This window comes from Diabrotica virgifera, chromosome 2 (assembly GCF_917563875.1).
Source record: "Diabrotica virgifera virgifera chromosome 2, PGI_DIABVI_V3a".
NCBI classification, from domain to species: Eukaryota; Metazoa; Arthropoda; class Insecta; order Coleoptera; family Chrysomelidae; genus Diabrotica; species Diabrotica virgifera.
Window position 1 is genome coordinate 260,594,916 of NC_065444.1, and position 21,926 is coordinate 260,616,841.

Here is a 21,926-nt window from a genome sequence, read left to right on the forward strand (position 1 = left end):
AATTCGGCCACCCAAAATTTTTGAAAAAGTTCGACAATTTATAACTTTATTATTATTATTTGTACTCAGATTTTCAAGATTCTTGCATCAGTTTGTGATGGAACTACCTCTACCACCAATAAGAACACCAAAGAGACTATTATCTTTCCGAATAAAATATTGATTTGTTTCCTCATATAGTCTCTTTATCGCACCTACATTTGATGACCCTTGGTCGTAAATAATGGTTTTTACTAAAAGGCCTACTTGTTGACAAGCTAACACAATTTCTTCAATGACAGAAGATTTCTTTCTTTTACAAGAATATCTTTACTCATGTAAATATCTTTACTCATTCATTAAAGTAATATGCCAGAGGTTGTTTCCACTTTTTACATATACATGTATTGATGTCGTTTATTGTTATTATTCCGGTAACAATTTTTTTTTGCTTAAATGGCATTATTGAATGGAAGCGTTGTATTTTCTCCTAACTTTAAAAAATTCTGTGGAAAAATTGGAGGGCTGATTTTGTTTCATACTCGTTTTGTATTATCCTGGAGGTATCACGAAGGTTTTTTTTTTAATTATCCGAATATCTCTTTTCTTGTAAGAGCTGTAAATAAAAACACTGCTTTGAAGGATTATTTAATTAAAAATATCAAACGCACTAAAATTAACAATAAAATAATTCAATAGCGGGTATGTCCACCTCTTGCAGTAACGACCGCTCGCAATCTTTGGCATCGAATAAATATTCCTTGCCTTGGGAATAGTCCGATATTCCTCTACCAGGGCCATAACTGTACCAAATTTTCTGAAGGCCTAGGATGACGGCGAATAGGTATTTTTAATTCATCCCATAAATGCTCAATAGGATTGAGAGCTGGGCTGCATGCGGGCCATTCTAATCTTATCAATCCAACCTATATTTAAGATATTTACGTTTATGAGTCAATCAGTGTTTTTATTTACAAAAAATGGTACAGCTCTTACAAGAAAAGAGATATTCGGATAATTCAAAAAACAAAATTTTAGTGATACCTCCGAAATGATAAGAAAGGACTATGAAACAAAATCACCTCTTCCATTTTTCCACAGAATTTTTTAAATTTAGGAGAAAAAATACAACGCTTCCATTCACCCCCGTATAATGCCATGCAAGCAAAATTTTTTTTGTTGCCGGAATAATAACAAACGATGTCAATACATGTACCTACTAAACTGGTGCAAGAATCTTGAAAATCGGAGTACAAATAATGAAGATATAAATTGGAAAAAACAATAAAAAATTTTGGGCGGCGGAATTTTGTGCCGGTGAGTGTATAATATTTTGAGATAGTATATATTCGGTAAAGGTGTGAGCATAAGAACTTGCAGGGATTTTAACGGAGAACCATTGTTGCTCAATATCTCCGTCGTTTTAAACTTTTTGAGAAAAATGATAGGACCTGCAGTTTTGCATTGACCTCATTTTTGTCGAAAATATCACGAAAAAAAATTGTAGGAAATCGCATTTGCAACAATTTCATGAAAAATTGTAGGTTGTAGTAGTTGTGTGAAAAATTCGTGCGTTTTTTTATATTATACTGAATTAAGTGGGAAAATAGTGGAAGCATATCATTGAATTGAATCTCGTTTATTATTTAGGACAATTGTAGGTACATAAACAAAAATGGAGAGAATTATTATATTTTATATAATTTTGTTATCTTTTACTTTTTTGCGAAAATAAATATTTAAGGTACAACGCAACATTTGAAGTACGTACCATTTTGCAGAGGAGTTTAAAACAATTCCTCTATAATTGTCTTACGCTCGCGCCTTTACCGCGTACGTACGAACTCAAATATATTAATTTTAGCAACAAAGAAAAAACAGATTAAAATTGTATAAAATGTAAATCTCTCCATTTTTGTTTTTGTACAATGTCGTAAAATGTTATGACATAAACGAGGTTCGATTCAATAATAATTATGAATTCCGCTATTTTTCTCCTTAACTCAGAAAATATTGACGGCACGAAAAACATTGCAAGGAATCGGCATTTGCAACAATTTCAGTCCTCTAACATTTTTGTGGAAAAGTTGAAAATGACGGGGATATTGAGCAAATTTCTTAAAATTGCCGTGGCACTCAACGTATTGATGCTGACGTGAGAATTCATTAGATACCTAGGTCTGCGCATTATCAATAATTATTATTGTTCTGCCGTTTCCAAACAGGGAAACAGAACGTCATCGTTCATTATCTTTAAGCAGTCCTTGATATAATATTAATTATTATAATAGTTATTTTCCTAACAAGTGCAGAAAGTCATTCTTTTCCGCACGCGACTGCAGTTTGACGAACGATCAAAGCGGGAGTTCGGCAAGCAGTCGAGTGCGGAAAAGAGACTTTCTGCAAGAATTAGGAACAATATTTTTTCTAAGAGTCTTTAAAAAATTACCAAATCTTAATCAATTAATTTAATTAATATGAAAATACATACACAAATTAATTATTCTTTGACAAGGTTGTCAAAACCAAACTTATAATTAGTTAGCATGACGACGATCTTGGTTTCCATGACGATGATTCAAAACGACTGTTATTATTAGGTTTGTTCCAACTCGATACAAAACCGTTCTTGAACGGTTCATGAACCGCGCAGTAACGAAAAATGTGTTACTGCGCATAATTATTCGTTATTACGCATGCGCGTAACGATTCAAGAACGGTTTTGTATCGAGTTGGAACAAACCTATGGTCTACCGATTTGACTTTCGAATATTATGTCAAAATAATTTTATTTCATCGAATTGTCGCGTTAATTTCATTAAAAACGGAACACAATAAGATATATTTGAAATAAATTAGTAAATAATATCTAAATATTAGTTTATTGCATGTATTATAATTACTTCAAGGCCATATTAACATATCTAAATTAACACGCGTGCGGAAAAGTAAAAACCGCGTGCGGAAAAGTGAAACTTTCTAAACTAAAATGCGTGCGCGAAAGTAGACATTTTTGCACGCTCGTAGAAAAATACGTTTTCATGATATTTTCACTAATTTGATATCTCGCAAATTAGCAAAGAAATTAGTTATAAAATAACTGTGCCTTTGAAATACGTAGGCGTTGTACCAGCTCCATGCGTACAACTCTACACTACACACTGACTGACAGGTGACAGTCACGTCACAACAAAATAAAAAATACTTGTCCTGTCGTCATATTTTCTAAAACAGAAAATATAAATAAAAATTTAAGATGCAATCTTCGAGTGGTATGGTACATGGTTATCCGGGAGGCCCTGGATTGCAATGGAGCCCCGATAAAAAGCATAGCGACCGAGAAAGGTAACTACTGTTAAAATTAAAGTATAACCTAAAAATTGCAACACATATGTTTTAGGTGGATATGTATTTACCCTGCTTACATCAACAACAAAAAAACATTGGCACAGGGCAGAAAAATAGCCAAAGAAAGATGCGTTGAAAATCCCACTCACCAGGAAATTCGTGATGTTCTGGTCGCGGCTGGTTTGAAAGTGGGTGTCGAAAACAAATTGTACAGCAGAGAGAGAAGTAAAGAAATGTTATATCGTGGTAGAATAAGGATACAGTTAAAGAACGACGATGGAAGTTTGTGTAATGACAGTTTCCCTACCAGAGACAGCATTATGTACCATTTAGGAGACATGATTCCCAAACTGAAAAGCAGGCAAAATAAAAGCTCGACCGAGGCTCCTCAGCAAGCATCTACTGGTTCTAAAGGCAAGGGAAAAGGAAAAGGACGAAGATAAAATATTTGAAAAATATATAATTGTTAATTTGTAATAAAATATACTCCTATATACTTCTGTTAAATTATTCTAAAATTTTCATGAAGAAATGCCCAAATTTATGAATTCAGATTTATGAATATTTTCATTCACTACGGTTTAAGGCATAATTTCTAAATCTAATTTTGATCAAATTTCTGAAGGTACCTTTTAAAATATTCAAGATATTCCAAGACATCAAAATATACAGGGTGTTTCATTAATAATTGTCCATAATATAGTAACTGGAGAAACCTTAGCACAAAATACGAAGATTTAACCTAAAACACTTACATAAAATGTGGTTCCTTACTGAGTTACAGGGTGTTTTATCTAAAAATTTTTCATACCTGGTGGGAAGTATAGGTACTGTACAAACTACTAAATTATGTTAAACAAATGTTTCTGGCTATTACCAGAGACGTACAACGGGGGAAAGTGAATGGTTGACCCTTTCCAAATTCTACGCCACTTGCGAAATTGCTATTTTAGTTCAATTTTTTAATTCTCCAATACTTTCTATGAAAATAATATACGGTTCTCTTCTACCGTGAGGTGTCGAGAAATCTGCTTTTACTGCCTGATCATCTCTCTCCAAAGTTTTCTGTTGGATGTCTTTCTCTTGGCTTCCTCCCATGTGAGGTTTCTGCTTTGTAATGATTTTCTCACAGCATCGTTCCATTGTTGACATGGTCTTCCTCTTCTCCTTGTACCAATTTCCTTTGCTTCTTAAACTACCTTGACTTGCCTATGTGGATCTAACCTATTTAAATGACTGAACCATCTTAGTTGCGATCTTTCTATTGCTTTGTTGGCACTCTCAACATCTAGGTTGTTTCTTATCGTTTCATTTTTTACTTTGTCCATTAGCGTAACTCCTACTCTTCTTAAATACTTCATTTCAGAAGATTGTATCTTGCTCTTCTCCCGTTCAGTTAGCGTCCATGTTTCACTTCCATATAACAAAGTAGGTAGGTATATTGTCTTATATACTGACACTTTTGTCTTCTTGCTAATTTCTCTTTTGCTAATGAAACCCAAATTCAGGGAGTGATATAGTCGTGATGTTTTAGCAATTCTGTTGTTCAGCTCTTTTTGCATTTTTCCGTCTATTATAGTTCCTAGATATTCAAAATGCTCCACTTGTTCTACTCTGGTAGTAGCTAGAAACGTTTATTTATCTTAATTTAGTAGGGTGTACAGTACCTACACTTTCTGCCAAGTATGAAAAGGATACGCCAAATAGTTTTAAAGTACTGGGTAAAAATAATTTTAATCATATGAATCATATCATAAATTAATCAAAATAACTGTGCCGTTTCATATTTAACTTCAAATATCTCGAAAACTAATGACTTTATCCTTACCAATGAAGATTATATTATTTACGTAGAAAGTATTGGGGAATCTAAAAATGGCACTTAAATAGTAATTCCTTCAGTGGCGTAGAATTTAAGGAGGGTCAACCATTCACCATCCCCTGTCGTACGCCTCTGGTAGTAGCTATAAACGTTTATCATAATTTAGTAGGGTGTCTAGTAGTCACACTTTCTGCCAGGTATGAAAAGGATACCTGGAATAGTTTTAAGATGCTGAGCAAAAATAGTTTTTAAATTTTTAGATAAAACACTCTGTAACTCAGTAAGGAACCACATTTTATTTTAGGTTAAATCTTCGTATTTTGTGCTAAGGTTTCTCCAGTTAATATATGGGCAATTATTAATGAAACACCCTGTATAATATTCGGACGTCATATAGATTACATTCCAGTGAAGATAGCTACCAATCATGTTCATAGAACGAAATATTTGCGTTTGGCAATGTTGCCATGTCGTTAGAATTTTATCAAGAGTACATTACCCAGCCATAGTTGGTATATTCTTTGGTTGTATGATTAATTATATAGAAATAAATCTTAAAATATGATAAATTTTATGAATTAAAAAACCGACGGCATGAGTTAGGTCAGTCAATACTTCTTTTACGATCGATTTGATTTATCCAATAAATACAAACTAAAAACAAGAAGAAGACTTGCATAAATTAAGAAGTAAACATAACCTAATTTATCTTAACATACTTTTGTATTCAATTTTCAATTAATTAACGTTTCAAATTAAAAATGAACGTAGTTCGACGTTTCTCATCACATATATTAAAAAACAGTAAGTTTCTTATTAAGCAATTCTTATTTTAGTTGCAGGAGCTGTAAATAGTAGGTTAAATCTCAGGCTAAACCATTCCCTTAGATTTCGTAACCAGGAGGTTCTTCTTCTTCCCATCCCTTTAAATTTTATTTTGCCCTCTCTCATCAAAAGCAACAGACTATAACGAGGACCTCTTACTATACGACCGAAATATTCAAGCTTCGGCTTCTTACTTGTCTGTATAATTTCTTCCCTCTTATTAACCCTTTTACTGCTACATTTTTTTTAGGACGACATGCCTAGGTGCTCACTTTCTACTGGCAATGGAAGTTTGAATGTGCATGCATCATAGATCTGTGCCACACACAGTCTGAACACTCATTCTGGCATGTATCCATGCCATCCGCAGTGAAAGGGTTAACCCGTCAATTCATTACTTTAATATTGCTAATTGTGTCTATCCACATGCTATTCGTAGCATTGTTCAATAACACCAACCTTAAAAGCTTCAAATTTCTTAATCTTTAATTGCTTCAATGTCCAAGTCTCAGATTCATAGAGGAAAGTTTTAAAAATGTAGCAGTGCAGCAACCTTACCCTTAGATCCATTCTACTACATCAGTGTTTTTCAATCTTTTTGATTTCACCACCCCTTTATAGGTTGAAATATTCTGGCGACCTCCTGGTGTCATAGAAAGCCAAAGAAATAAATTAATTAAAAACGCAATTATTTTTTTCCTATTTTGGTACATTTATCTTTTATTCACGAGGGCCAACAATTAAAGATCAGCCAACATTTTGCTTTGCAGTTTGACGAATCTACAAAAATGTTTCTGACTGTGCACAGTTTGTAGTATTTGTGCGCTTTGAAGCAGATGACAGTATCATGGAAGAAATATTATTTTGCAAAGCACTTCCTGCAAACACTACTGGTCAGTGTTTGTACGATATGTTTTTAGAAAGCACTTGCGACTACAATATTGATTGGAAAAAATGTATCACTATTTGTAGCGATGCTGGCGTTAAAGCTATGACTGGCAAAAATAGCGGACTCATTGCAAAATAAAAACGACAATGCCAAACATATCCTAGACACACAGTTTTCTTCATCGATAGGCTCTAGCTGGTAAGTTAGTACCTTTTGATTTGAATGACGTTCTTAGGTAATAAAAATTGAAAATTCTATCAAAGGTAAAGCTTTGCTTTTAGCTATTCAGAACCCGGCTATTCACAATCGTTTGTGAAGATATATGGGCTCGCTTCGCTAAAATCTCAATTATCACATAGAGGTCAGGTGGCTATCCAAAAGAAAGGTATTGTCAAGAGTTCTGGAACTGAGAGCTGAATTGTTAATGTTCTTACAAGATGCAAAATCTAAATATGCTTATCGTTTTACCGACCCTATTGGCTCTTGAAATTAGCATTTTGGCAGATATTTTTAGCCACTTTAACAATTTAAACGAGAACCTTCAAGGAAGACAAAATATTTTAACAGCTAAAAATAAAGTAAAAGCATCTCACGCAAAAGTTTGTTTGTGGTCAACCTCTCTGCAAAACAAAATGTTTGAGTCTTTTCCATGTGTTCAGAAGATTGATCAAGATAATGCAAGTTTTGCAGGCTCAAATTCCTTGCATCATTCAGAGTTTGCATAATTTACAAGAGCAAATTTTGACATACTTTCCTGATTTGCACTCTGAAGCTGACAATGGGGGTAGATGGATTTTAAACACTTTTTTGGACAAATCAAAAGCTCTGGCTTATGTCACCAAAAAAATGAAAGAACGTTTTCTAGATTTAGCTTCTGATGGCATGGTTAAAATGGAATTTTATTCACAGAGTGTCGACTTTAGATGAAAAGAAAACAATAATATCCCGCGCTGGCAAGGAAAGCTCTTAAATTATTAGTGCAATTCGCCACTTCATACTTGTGTCAACTGATTTTCTTCAACGGTAGACATTAAAACTAAAAAGAGAGAAAAACAAACAAGCACATCCTTCCCACTAAAATTTTGTTTAAAGAACCTCAATTTTTTTTCTTTCAGTCGGCGACCCCCCGAGAAAGGCTTCGCGACCCACCGATTGAAAAACACTGTACTACATAATAGATGTTTCATTTTCACAAATTTTGCCCTTGCTATTTCTATACAGATTTTTCATCTCTCGTTTGTTCTGTGTTTTGACTAACCAATATTTATTTATTTATATATATTTACGAGCAAAGCTCATTACAATAAAACATTACAGAAGATATGAAGAACTAACAAAACATTACAAATATACGTAAAATACAATAAGATACAATAAACACTACGACAATAAAGCAAGTCAAAAAGTAAAAATAACAGGTAAAGATATATAATCACAAGTTTAAAATATTCAAGAACATAAAACTAGAGGGTGCAATCCTTTAGCGTTTTTAAAAATCGCGAACTATCCGCAAAGAAATCCACACAATTGGAGCAAGCATTTGCCTGTCTAGAAACCCTCGAGATGAAAGAATTTGCAGTGAAGTTAGTTCTGCTGATGGGAGTATGAAACGTAGATCTTGAACTTGTGATTCTGGAGGGAATATGTAAACCTACTTCCTCAAAGAGCTCAGGGCAGTCGTGAATTGAATTTATAATATTATACAACATGTACATGTCCTTCTTTTTCCGTCTGCTTGATAAGGTGTCAATGTTAAGTTCTAGTTCAAGATCCATATAATTCCAGTCTCTACGGTTTGTTTTGAATGCGACGAACCTAAGGAATAGGTGCTGGATCCTTTCAATCTTACAGTTGTATGTCTCATAGGCGGGTGACCAGACGCAAGATGCATATTCCACGATTGGCCTCACCATTGCACAGTACAACAGTTTAAACGATCTCAACTGCTTAAAGTCTTGGGAGCATCTTTTAATAAAACCTAACAGTTGAAGCGATTTTGAGATGATATTGCTTATATGAATATTGAAAGATAGTCCAGAGTCAAGTGTAACTCCAAGATCTTTTATGGATGTGACTGTTGTGATATTTATATCACCTATTTTGTAAGTGAAAGAGATAGGACTTTTCGAACGCGTGAATGAAATGTGAAAACATTTGCAGGAGTTGAGAACCATGTCATTGATGCTGCACCATTCATTCAACCGATTCAAATCGGACTGAAGCCTTAAACAGTCGAGTGGATTCCTAATGTGGCAGTAAAACTTAACATCGTCAGCAAATAAAAGAAATTTCGCAAATTGGAAACAGTCTTTTATATCGTTAATAAAAACATTAAACAACAAAGGTCCAAGATGAGATCCCTGCGGTACGCCCGAAGGGACAACTATTTCGTAGGAAAAATAGCTGTAGAGCTTGACGATTTGTTTTCTGTCCAGAAGATATTCCCTAAGCCACAGCAGAAGTGAACCATGTATCCCTAATCGCTGCAATTTTTCTAATAGAATATTGTGATTAACTCTGTCGAAAGCCTTAGAGAAGTTGGTGTAGTCCTTCGTCCAAGGCGTTCAGTAAGAAGTTAGTATATGTCAGCAAATTGAGTTCAGTTGACTTATGGCGCCTGAAACCAAACTGCTGTTCCAATAGAACACTGTTCAAGGAGGGTGTAAGGAAATCGCAGACAAGTGATTCGAATAGTTTAGGAATAGAGTTTAGGATACTAATAGGTCTATAGTTGGACACAAGACTTTTGTCACCTGTTTTGTGTAAGGGCAATAGGAAACTGGTCTTCCAAACATTTGGAAAGCTTCCACTAGCTAAAGACTTGTTAAAATATTCTTAGATTTTAGATGTTTATATTTGTATATTATTTTTGTAGGACCTGCTTATGTTCGATCTAGCAGCACCAACATCGATGCCCCTGATTTTGAAATGGAAAACCCATATGAGAAAGAAAAAGTTCAGTGTATTTTATGTAAACACAAAATAGAACCAGATTACAAAAATGTTAGGCTACTTTCACAATTTCAATCTCCTTATACAGGACGTATTTATGGCAGACATATTACTGGTTTGTGCAAACAACAACAAGAAAAAGTTGAAAAGGAAATAGTGAAAGCACAGTTTGCAGGTCTAATGGCTTATTACCTGAAAGAACCTGCGTTTTTACAAGACCCTGAATTATTTGATGTAGAGAAGCCTATAAGACCACATCGGTTTTAGATTTGTTTCATTAAATGTAAGTTACTGTGCTTAGTTTTGTTAATATTGCTTTTAAATATATCTTAATATTAATTTGCATAGTTTTATTTATATGTAAAAGGCTCTTGAACTGCTAAGTGTAGCGGGAACATAAAGCTTCAGTAAAAACGCTAATGACTCCATGACCCTTCCTAGTCCATGATTGATCTTTAAGTTTGTGCTGGGCGACCTCTTTTTCTTTTTCCTTCAGGATTTCACTCTAGGGTAGTCTTTGCAATATTGGAGGGAGCACCACATTAACATTTACAATTAACAAACAATAAATGGTATGTAAATAGATATACTGTATACTACAACAAAGTTCAAACCCCCAAAAATTAACATAAAAACCAATTAACCATTATAATTATAATTTTTAAACTAAAGTATTAATTTTAAATTGAGCCCTGAATTTTTTCTCAGACAAATCAAATATTTCTAAATGAAGTTCATTAACATATCTCCAATATCTATCAATAGGCAAATTTATAGCATAATTTGTACGATGAAATGGTAGGTACATAAAAAAAAGTGTAGTTCCATCTCCTGTTTCGTGTAAGAATCTCAATGTTAACCAACTCTAACAATTCAGCTCGATCAATTTTCCCTGTTACAATTTTATGCAAAAAATTAATCCAAATCCAGCACAGATTCTCCTTTCTGCAAGTGTTTTCAAAGTGAGTATGTAGGCTTTAAAGCCTGTTTCTTCTTCAATATTAGCCTCGTAAATTGTTTAAGTTATCGCATCATCTTTTTCTTGGTCTGCCAATACTTCTTCGTCCATTTGGTGACTTATCTCGTGCTATTCGTACTATCCTATCTTCTGCCATTCTATTAATGTGTTCGTTCCATTCCTGTTTCTGTTTTGTTACCCATCCATTTATGTATTCTACATTGCATGATCTTCTTATGTTTTCACTTCTCTTCCTATTCAACAGACTTTTCCCTAATATTCATCGGAGTATTTTCATCTCTGTTGTTTCTAATCAGTCATCTCGTTTTGTTGAACCTTCTCTACAGTATAGTTACGAACAGGTTGGTATGGAGACCACACTAGGTACTGATCCATACTCAACGAAGAAATAAGCAACAAGAATTTAACAGTTTACTCTAGTTTTGCGTTCTGGTTTGTGGTTTCAAATCATACACTACTCGTAATATGCAGCCTTATTAAATACTTGAGAAAACTGATTAAAACAAATTTCATATTTCTAAGGTTTTTCTCCAGTAGGTATGTATGTATTTAGATATTATAATGGGAGAAAAGGAAATAAAGATCAAGAAACAACCGAAAATGAAAATGACCTACAAAGATTAATTAAAGAATTCGAAGACACGGCACTCATATACAACATGGTGATCTCAACAGAGAAAACTAAATCGATAGTGATATCAGCGGAACCGAGACGAAGTAAACTGGTCGTAAATAACTACATAATAGAACAAGTGATGGAAACGGAATACTTGGGAATAAAACTGTCAAGTTACGGAAAGGAAAAGTGTAAAAAGTACAAAAACAAGTGAACATGGCGAACGGAGCAGCAGGATGTCTCAACAACACAATCTGGAGAAACAAATACCTCACAACGGAAACGAAAACCAGGATATATAAATCAACAATAAGACCGATAATGACGTACACAGCGGAAACAAGAGCAGATACGGCGAAAATACAAAGACTGCTGGAATCAGCAGAAATGAAAGTCTTACGAAAAATAACAAACCATACTCTAAAAGATAGAGTAAGAAGTGAGAAAATACGAGCGAGATGTGCTATAGAAGAAATAAACATGTGGACCAAAAGAAGAAAAATCGAATGAAAAAGAAAAATAGAAAGAATGAGAGGCAATAGAATAGTACGAATAGCAAGAGACAAATCGCCAAATGGAAGATCATTATTGGGACGACCGAGGAAAAGATGGTCAAACAACGCCAATTGAGGCTAAAAACCAAAGTAAAACAGGCATTGAGCCTATTTATAAAGTAGGAAGAAGAAGAAGGTATGTTATTTTTAGAGAAGTTTCAAATTATTACTCAGTGTGAATTCTCAAATGTTTTTTTAAATTACCCGATTCACTGAACTGCTTAACCCTTTCAGTCACACTGTACCTCAAGAGGTACATTTATTATATATGATTTCAAACATCAATGGGAATTGACTTATATCCAAGAAAATATTTTACAGACCAAATATCATGTCTAATTCGTAGACGCCTGCATTCTGCGTGCGATATTGTTTTTGCTTAACAGTTATAACTTGATTTGAAATTAGTTCGTTTGAGTAACATTTGCAATAGGTTAGGACAGTCTGTTTGTGTATGTTGTTTTTGCTGTTTATTTTCGAGAATAAACGCGGATATATGTTTGATAGGTAAGTAAACACTGTAATTTATCATAGTATGTATTAGTTTCTAAAATGTAGATGATACAAAGTAGTAATCTGGGCACCTCAATTAGATGTACCTTATGAGGTACAAACTGCTTCTAAGGATGTTTTTGTGATAGAACGAATAATATATATTTTCGTGTAAAACATGTTATTTCATGAAATATTTATTTTCAGATATTGCTAATATAGTAAAAAACCACTTACAAATGAGGAGTTACCATATTATCTTGAAAATGACGATGATTCAGATAATCCGAATCTTGACGAGGAAGATGATGGATGGGAGGATGATACTCAAATGGAAACTAATGATGAAATAGTTCAATTTTTGAATGAAAGTGCTCGTTCAGATGAATAAGAAGCTAATTCTCAAGATGTAGAGGATGATTTGGAGCAAGAGCCAAACAACGACCAAGAAGTTAGAGAAGATGAAGTAAATGGCAGGAATTGTTTTGCTGATTTTCATAATAGATAGGCTCTTAAGTAATATTCTAAACAACTACTCTTTTTTTGATGATAATAATAAATTTATTTATAGTATTAGAATAAATTGAATACTAATTAGTTGATTTTGTTTTTTTTTTGTAACATCCTTAAAGGCAACATGTACCTTGTGAGGTACAAGTGGTAACAAGAAAAACAGATGGAGGGGGAGTATTTTTTTGTTACGTATTGTTTTAGTTACCTCTCTCAAGCATATCTACCAAATTTTATAATTGTTGGATGCCTCTTTCTAGGTGTGTGACTGAAAGGGTTAAAACAAATTTCACACTTGTAAGGTTTTTCCCCAGTGTACACTCTCAAATGTTTTTTCAATTGACCTGATTCACTGAACTGCTTTAAACAAATCTCACACTTGCAAGATTTTTCTCCAGTGTGTATTTTCAAATGTCTTACTAAATTACTAGATTGACCAAACTGCTTAAAACAAATTTCACACCTGTAAGATTTTTCCCCAGTGTGCACTGTACATTCAAATGTCTTTTCAAATCACCTTTCTGAGAAAACTGCTTAAAACAGATTTCACACTTGTAAGGTTTTTCGCCCGTGTGAATTTTCAAATGTGTTTGCAAATGACCCGAGAGAAGGAACTGCTTAAAACAAATTTCACATTTGTACGATTTTTCTGCAGTGTGTATTTTCAAATGTGTTTTTAAATCACCTGATCTACCAAACTGCTTACAACAAATTTCACACTTGTAAGGTTTTTCGCCCGTGTGATTTCTCAAATGTGTTTTTAAATGACCTGATTCACTGAACTGCTTAAAACAAATTTCACGCTTGTAAGATTTTTCTCCAGTGTGAATTTTCAGATGTGTTTTCAAATGACCAGAGTGAAGGAACTGCTTAAAACAAATTTCACACTTGTAAGGTTTTTCTCCAGTGGGAATTCTCAAATGTGTTTTCAAATTACTTTATTCAGTGAAATGCTTAAAACAAATTTCACACTTGTCAAATTTTTGGCCTGTGTGAATTTTCAAATGTGTTTTTAAATCACCTAATCGACCAAACTGCTTAAAACAAATTTTACACTTGATAAGATTTTTCTCCAGTGTGTATTTTCAAATGTATTTTTGTAAGGTTTTTCTAAAGTGTGAATTCTTGTATGATTCTTGAAATGACCTGACTCAATGAACTGCTTAAAACAAATTTCACACATAAGGTTTTTCACCCGTGTGAATTCTCAAATGAGTTTTCAAATAACCTGATTCACTGAACTGCTTCAAACACGTTTCGCACTTGTACGGTGTTTCTCCAGTGTGTATTCTCAGATGTGTTTTTAAACGACTTGCTGTACCAAACTGCTTTGTAATGATCAAATTAAGGCATAATAAAATTTACGTAGAAGCCTGTGTGTTTATGACTTATACACATAATAGTCAACTGAGTGACAAGGAAAAGAAATGTACTTTTGAAGTATGTAGAAATAGAAATATGCTTTATTGTCGCTAAAATTTTTACAATTTTATGAACAAAGCTTACAGGGTAAAAAAATAACAATAACAAATACAATTTTTAAATTAGATAAAAAATACAAATAAAGTAAAGCAAAAACAGTATATTGCAAAATTAATATAAATTGCAAATTGAACATACAACAAAATAAAATACAAAATTTTAAATATCAGACAAAATCTGGCCAGTTGGTTGTGAAAACCAGTGTCAATAAAACACAAAAACACACACAAATATCAGACAACATTCTATAAACATAAAATTTATTGCAGTTACCATAACTCCCGAAATAATAAATGTCAAAATCAAAATTAAGTCAATGTCCCTTACGATATGTTCAAAAAATCTAAATGAATACTCTTAAACAAGAATCATATTATCATGCCCGCACCGTTCCGGCACGTAGCGTTTCGTTTCCGAAAAATATTGATTTTAATGGTTTTAAATATGAACAATTCATACTGTCCGGAGCGTATAGTATCAGACAACTCTTTGTAAAATCAGGTTTTTCGGAGACTACGCTACGTGCCGTAACGGTGCGGGCATGATAATATGATTCTTGCTAATGAAATATTTGGCTTTTGTTAATATCTAATCTTAATACATTTAGAGTTTGCTCCTGCAGAAGTCAAAAAATCGTGACGAAATATTGAGAAATAACAAATACGAGTTTTATTTCAGATGACCGAATTGCTGAAACTTCAAACCACTATAATTTAACACAGTACGGTCGAAAACATTTGTAAAATTATCTTGTACGCTATGAGCTCGTAGGTAGAGGGGATAATTAAAAATTCGCGAGCGCCAGTAGTGACAAGTCTGTAAGCTTTTACTGTAAATTTGACATAAATGTCAAAGTGAATAATTTAAAACATTGAAATTAAAAACATTAATAGGAAATAATATAGCCCGGGAGGTAGTGTCAAATTTAACCGGAGCATTTTAGCATGGCTGTTTTCTTTTTATTTATTTTTTTTTATTTACATTAACGTGCTCGGCAACTATGGCCACTCGCACGGGACGATTACAAACAAGATTACAAGAGGTATAATTAAAGAGCATTAACAAGTTATGTCATAAAAAAAAAAATTAAAGTTTATGATACAATGATATTTTTTTTAAAAACTGAAGAACTCTGTCTAACTGGTTGGTATCACTTAGAATGTCACATAGCTGCGGTTTGAGTTTGAGCTGTTGTCTTACTACACTGAACTAATGATATTCGGTAATAATGTGGTTCACGGTAAGTTGGCACTGGCATGTTAAACAGATAGGCCGGATATCTGATGAAATCTGGAAGCCGTAAGTTTGGTGTGGCCTATACGGATTCTTAGTTAGGTGTTCCAAAGTTTATTAACAAATGATGTGTCAGCTGGTCCAAAACCGGGGATTTAGCCAAGAAAAGGTAAAATGTGAAACTTGATGGAAAAACGCTACAACTTATATGTCAAATATTTATGTCCGTGACTTACGTGTATAATAGCCAAGAATACCTAGCTACTGGCTTTCACCCAGACGACTCGGGTTCAAATCCTGGCCCTGAAAATCTTTTTTGTTTTTAAAATTGACGTTTTGATTTGAAAAATTATTATTTTTTGATAATACCACGTTTTTATTATTTATACGATACATTATAAAAAACTCTGTATGTTTTTATAGAATCGTAAACTTTGCATTTGATCATATATATTCAGCTGACGCTTCTTTCGTACAATCTAAAATTCATAAATTAATGGTTTATACTTTTTAATCTTTGCCAAACTACATAGTTCAAGAATATTCTCTTATTATTAACTAGCTGACCCGGCAAACTTCGTACCGCCTTAGAACTAAAAAATAATGTTTAAAAGTTCAATACCTAAAAATTACCAGAAAGCCAAAAAATACTCAAAAATATTGCATATACTTTTTTTCTAATAAACAGTATTTTTTTTGTGGTGTCTGCGTAAATAATGATTACTTAGATTGGTCGTATTAACTCAGAAACTTTCCCGGGTTCATTCATGTAGGTACAACAACTTTGCTTGAGGTCATCATATTATGATCATGCATAGTTTACGATTCGATAAGGGGCTTACAAACATTCATTTTTATATATTATAGAGAACAAGGAAATATTTAGATTAATGAGGGGTTGGTGATAAAAAAGTGAAAAATTAGGGTCCAAAAAAAAATAAAAAATGGGGGGGGGGCAACCCCCTTTTTCACTTTGATTGGTCGTACTAACTAAGGAAGCTTTAGGGGATTATGTACAACAACTTTGTTTATTAAGGAGGTCAATCATAATAATATGATCAAATGCATACCTACCTAGTTTACGATTCTATAAAAGACATACAGACTTTTTTATATTGTATCATATAAATAATAAAAACGTGATATTATCAAAAAATAATTATTTTTCAAATCAAATTGTCAATTTTAAAAACAAAAAAGATTTTCAGGGCCAGGATTTGAACCCGAATCGTCTGGGTGAAAGCCAGTACTAGGTAATCTTGGCTATTATACACGTAAGTAACGGAGATAAATATTTGACATATAAGTTGTAGCGGTTTTCCATCAAGTTTCCCATTTTACCTTTCCTTGATGGCTAAAATCCCCGGTTTTGGGACAGCTGACACATAATTTGTTAATAAGCTTTGGAACACCTAACTAAATATAAAGAAATCAGCCATGCTAAAATGTAATATGTAATTATAAATTAATCTAAGCGCCATCTACACGATAATTGTGAAAGTATCCGAAGTAAGAAATTAATATTTCATTAATAGAACGTTAAAATGATTAGCAAAATCTTTAAAAAATCGATTACAATTTAATTACTTTTTTGCGTTGTAAATATTAAGCGATAACAATTAAATAATAAATTTAAAAATTACCGGTGAAAGTTGCATTAGTAATCCGCTAGGATCGACACCAGCGAAGCTCAGAGCGTATAGTTATATTATATTATCTAGATATACGGTTTAATTTATTGTGTTGTGAAGTGCTTTTCAATTGAAACTTTTTCTATTTTAAAATTATGGTGAATTAGGATTTTCCAAGTTATGTAAATTAGTATATTATGATTAGTATAAGCAAGGGATAACGTATTTTGGTATAATTAATATTGTTATTGATGTAATTAATATAAATAATCATAAATGAACATATCCGACAAGCTTTCAAACGACGTTGATACATAGGTTAAAGGATGATTTGTTTATATTTTCATCTCAATTCCTCTAGTTCCAAATAAGGGGCAGCACCCTCGCTTGAGCTCGCGAATAAACAGTACTGAAATGAATATTGAAATGTTTATGATTATTATCTAGTATACATGATATAGCCTTGCAAACATCCACGACGACGCACGTTCCCGATAAAACAGGTGTTAAAGATGCCCTCTGACCAGTGGCGGATCTACGGGTAGGGAAAATGAGGATAAATACGCTAGTTAGGAAAATTAAGGGAACTTAATGCCTATAAGTTATTATTTATAGATTTTATGTAATCTGCGTTTACTTTTTTTTTGTCTTTTGGTTGGTTTTTATTGGAAGTTTCCCCCTAAGGCCAATTTACCCGCCCAAGGCAAATGTTTAGATCCGCCACTGCCTCTGGCATGAAAAAATCTTTAATTCTAGTCCGCAATTCCGAAATAGCAGACGGTGGATCTGTCCGACTCCTCCAACATTCCCCATATGTACGCATATGATGGCAGTGCCGGTTTATCCACTGGGCGCTTGGGGCGGGTGCCCAGGGGCCCGTTTCCTTTAATTATAAAAAAATAAAGTCGCTAAATAATATACAAATTCTCAAAAAAAATCTCATACGCAGATACGCCAATACACTGCAAACGCCTTTGTTCCATTGTTACATCTCTTCACGCCTATAAACAGTGCCGTAGCCTAGCCCCACAGGGGCCCCGTGTCAGTGTTTGTGGCGGGGCCCTTGTCCAAAAACTACAGAAAGTTGTCAGATCTGGCCATGTCTCGAATTGTATCCAAAATAATCGTACAAACTTTTTGGCTTTAAAGTAAGTTCTTTTAAAATAGGAACAAAATAAGTTCTTTTAAAATAGTTAAACGAAAGACAAAAATAGATATATGTACATAAATCTAATTTATAGATAAAGAATAGATTATTCTCGAAAATGCTAATACCCAAACAATAGGTGCACACTCTTTCAAACATTCAAAAGTAAAGCGATTCAAAAATTGCAATTTGGCGTTATAGAGTGGCCTCTAAGGCTAACACTACACTTGCGATTTGTAGTCGCAGCAACAAAAAAATCGGTGTCGCAGAAAATCTAGAGTCTAGAAAATTAATCGCTGTTTTCAGAATCGCAAATTGAATGCTACAAGGATGTAACATCAGCTTTTAGATTTTTTTTAATCTAGAGATAAAGAAGAAGTCAAGACGTCAATTAATACTTTATGCGAGAAACATAAAAACGATGTTGATGAAACCAAAGAGAACTTGCATAATGAAATTACCCATTTTGTAACGTTATGCGAAAATTTGAATAAACATCATACAATTTATAAAAAATTTGATTCTTCCAGGATGTAAAAGCAACTTTTCCCAATATTTTAACTTTACTGCAAATTTATTTGACGATATCAATTTTTAATGCGTTAGGCGAGCGGTCTTTTTCGGCTTTAAAAAGAATAAAAACATATTTAAGGTCAAATTTGGGTCAAGAAAATCTAGACGCACTACCACTATTGTTTATAGCGAATGAAGAACTGGAGAAACTGAATTGTGATAATATTATATGGCAGTTTGCGAATGCCAAGTCAAGAAAAAAAGTGATCTAATTTTTGTCTTTATGTATTTCTTAGAATATTTTTTTTTCTTTTCATGTGTTATTTTGTGGAACTTTCTGTTTTTTATTTATGGTTTTAAATGTATTTTTTGGATTATTTTTACGTATGCTATTCTTCTGGCTTGTTTAAAAAATTTTAAATAAACCTTTATAGTTAATGCATGTGTTTTCTTGTTAAAAAACTGACAACGAATAGCAATGAAGGGGGCCCCTAAATCTCCAGCGTCCAGGGCCCTAAGTTAGGTTAAACCGGCACTGTATGATGGCGTTAGTTCTTGTGAGTGGCAACGCCCAAAATGATCGCGCAGTATTCGAAGAGACTCCCTGGCAGTGACAGGTTGTCCCGTCCTGCTGAAACTATTGTTGATTTTAAGCTTGGACCGTTTTCGTAACCTTTAAGTACTCCAGCATAAAAATATTTTCTGCAAAACTGAGAACCATTCTGAAGCACCTAACATTATCATGACATTCACGTACGTTATAATGACGTTCGGAAACCACTCAGTACGTTTCGGCACCTGGCACATGCAAATTTGAGGCTTACGAATTTCAGTACTGTTTTTTTTTTGCCGCATGCTGTATATTCGGGCTCATAATTAGAGAGGTTTTTCAATCCAGTGTGTATTTTCGCACACTTAAGATTTTTCTCCAGTGTGTACTTTCAAATGTGTTTTTAAAACATCTGATCTACCAAACTGCTTAAAACAAATTTCACACTTGTAAGGTTTTTCCCCAGTGTGCACTTTAAAGTGTACTTTCAAACGAGTTTTCCGAGAAAACTGCTTAACACAAATCTCACACTTGTAAGGTTTTTCGCCCGTGTGACTTCTCAAATGTGTTTTCAAATGACCTGATTCACTGAACTGCTTAAAACAAATTTCACACTTGTAAGGTTTTTCCCCAGTGTGCACTCTCGAATGTGTTTTCAAATGACTTGATTGACCAAACTGCTTGAAACAAATTTCACACTTATAAGACTTTTCTCCAGTGTGTATTTTCAAATGTGTTTTTAAAACACCTGATCTACCAAACTGCTTAAAACAAATTTCACACTTATAAGGTTTTTCACCCGTGTGACTTCTCAAATGTGTTTTCAAATGACCTGATTCACTGAACTGCTTAAAACAAATTTCACACTTGTAAGGTTTTTCCCCAGTGTGCACTCTCGAATGTGTTTTCAAATGACTTGATTGACCAAACTGCTTGAAACAAATTTCACACTTGAAAAATTTTTGGCCTGTGTGAATTTTAAAATGTGTTTTTAAATCACCCAATCGACCAAACTGCTTAAAACAAATTTTACACTTATAAGAATTTTCTCCAGTGTGTATTTTCAAATGTGTTTTTAAAACATCTGATCTACAAAACTGCTTAAAACAAATTTCACACTTGTAAGGTTTTTCCCCAGTGTGCACTCTCGAATGTGTTTTCAAATGACTTGATTGACCAAACTGCTTGAAACAAATTTCACACTTATAAGACTTTTCTCCAGTGTGTATTTTCAAATGTGTTTTTAAAACACCTGATCTACCAAACTGCTTAAAACAAATTTCACACTTATAAGGTTTTTCACCCGTGTGACTTCTCAAATGTGTTTTCAAATGACCTGATTCACTGAACTGCTTAAAACAAATTTCACACTTGTAAGGTTTTTCACCAGTGTGCACTCTCAAATGTGATTTCAAACTACTTGCTTCAACAAACTGCATAAAACAAATTTCACACTTGTAATGTCTTTGCCTGGTCACAACTTTTATATTTTTATTTAATGTTTGTCCTTTAACCTGTTGGCTCATATAATTTGTTTCGTGAGATGAATGTCCAATTAGTGTCTCCACAATTTCCGTTTTATTTTCCTCTTGAAGATAACCTAAAATACAAACCATGTATAATATAAATACTTGATTATAAGGCAGTGGCGGATCTAGACATTTGCCTTGGGAGGGGAAACTTCCAATGAAACACCAACCAAAAGTCATAAAAAAGATAAACCCAAAACTATAAAAGACATAAATAATAACTTGCATTAAGTTCTCTTAATTTTTCTAACTAGCGTGTTTATTGGGTTCAATTTGTCTGTCTGTGGTTTAAGTTTCATGTCAGCTAATACACTAAGCATCAAAATTAACGCACCACCTTAAAAATGGGACATTTTTGATGTCTAGTATTTCCTAAAATTGTTGTCCGATTTGAGTGATTTTTGTGGTATATTATAGATTTATTCTTCAAGAATATCGTTCATGTAGGTACAACCACTTTGCTTGAGGTCATCATATTATGATCATGCATAGTTTACGATTCGATAAGGGGCTTACAAACATTCATTTATATATATTATAGAGAACAAGGAAATATTTAGATTAATGAGGGGTTGGTGATAAAAAAGTGAAAAATTAGGGTCCAAAAAAAAATAAAAAATGGGGGGGCAACCCCCTTTTTCACTTTGATTGGTCGTACTAATTCGTACTTTAATTGGTCGTTAATCAAAATTAACGCACCGCCTTAAAAATGGGACATTTTTGATGTCTAGTATTTCCTAAAATTGTTGTCCGATTTGAGTGATTTTTGTAGTATATTATAGATTTATTCTTCAAGAATATCGATGTAATAATATTATTGCTAAACAGGTAAGTGTCATTGTATACCGGGTGTAACAATGATAGTGTGTTTTTTC

General features: G+C 33.4%; 3 protein-coding genes across 11 annotated transcripts in view; 2 read left to right on the top strand and 1 right to left on the bottom strand.

The window, feature by feature from the left end:
• The first annotated feature begins 3,129 nt into the window (after positions 1-3,129).
• LOC126880588 (signal recognition particle 19 kDa protein) lies at positions 3,130-3,823 on the top strand. Its single transcript, XM_050644546.1, has 2 exons — positions 3,130-3,324; positions 3,380-3,823. Exons 1-2 carry the CDS (start codon positions 3,236-3,238, stop codon positions 3,768-3,770), a joined length of 480 nt encoding a protein of 159 aa, XP_050500503.1. The 5' UTR covers positions 3,130-3,235; the 3' UTR covers positions 3,771-3,823.
• Positions 3,824-5,796: 1,973 nt separating this feature from the next.
• LOC126880589 (28S ribosomal protein S18c, mitochondrial) lies at positions 5,797-10,154 on the top strand. Its single transcript, XM_050644547.1, has 2 exons — positions 5,797-5,953; positions 9,739-10,154. Exons 1-2 carry the CDS (start codon positions 5,911-5,913, stop codon positions 10,080-10,082), a joined length of 387 nt encoding a protein of 128 aa, XP_050500504.1. The 5' UTR covers positions 5,797-5,910; the 3' UTR covers positions 10,083-10,154.
• Positions 10,155-14,533: 4,379 nt separating this feature from the next.
• LOC126880582 (zinc finger protein 91-like) overlaps positions 14,534-21,926 on the bottom strand; it is an 88,526-nt gene continuing 81,133 nt past the window's right edge. For all 9 annotated transcript variants that reach the window (XM_050644536.1, XM_050644538.1, XM_050644535.1 and 6 more), the window contains one exon: positions 14,534-21,122. In XM_050644536.1, the coding sequence (XP_050500493.1) occupies positions 19,888-21,122 (1,235 nt within the window). In that variant the 3' untranslated portion in view covers positions 14,534-19,887. The remainder of the gene's footprint in view (positions 21,123-21,926) is intronic.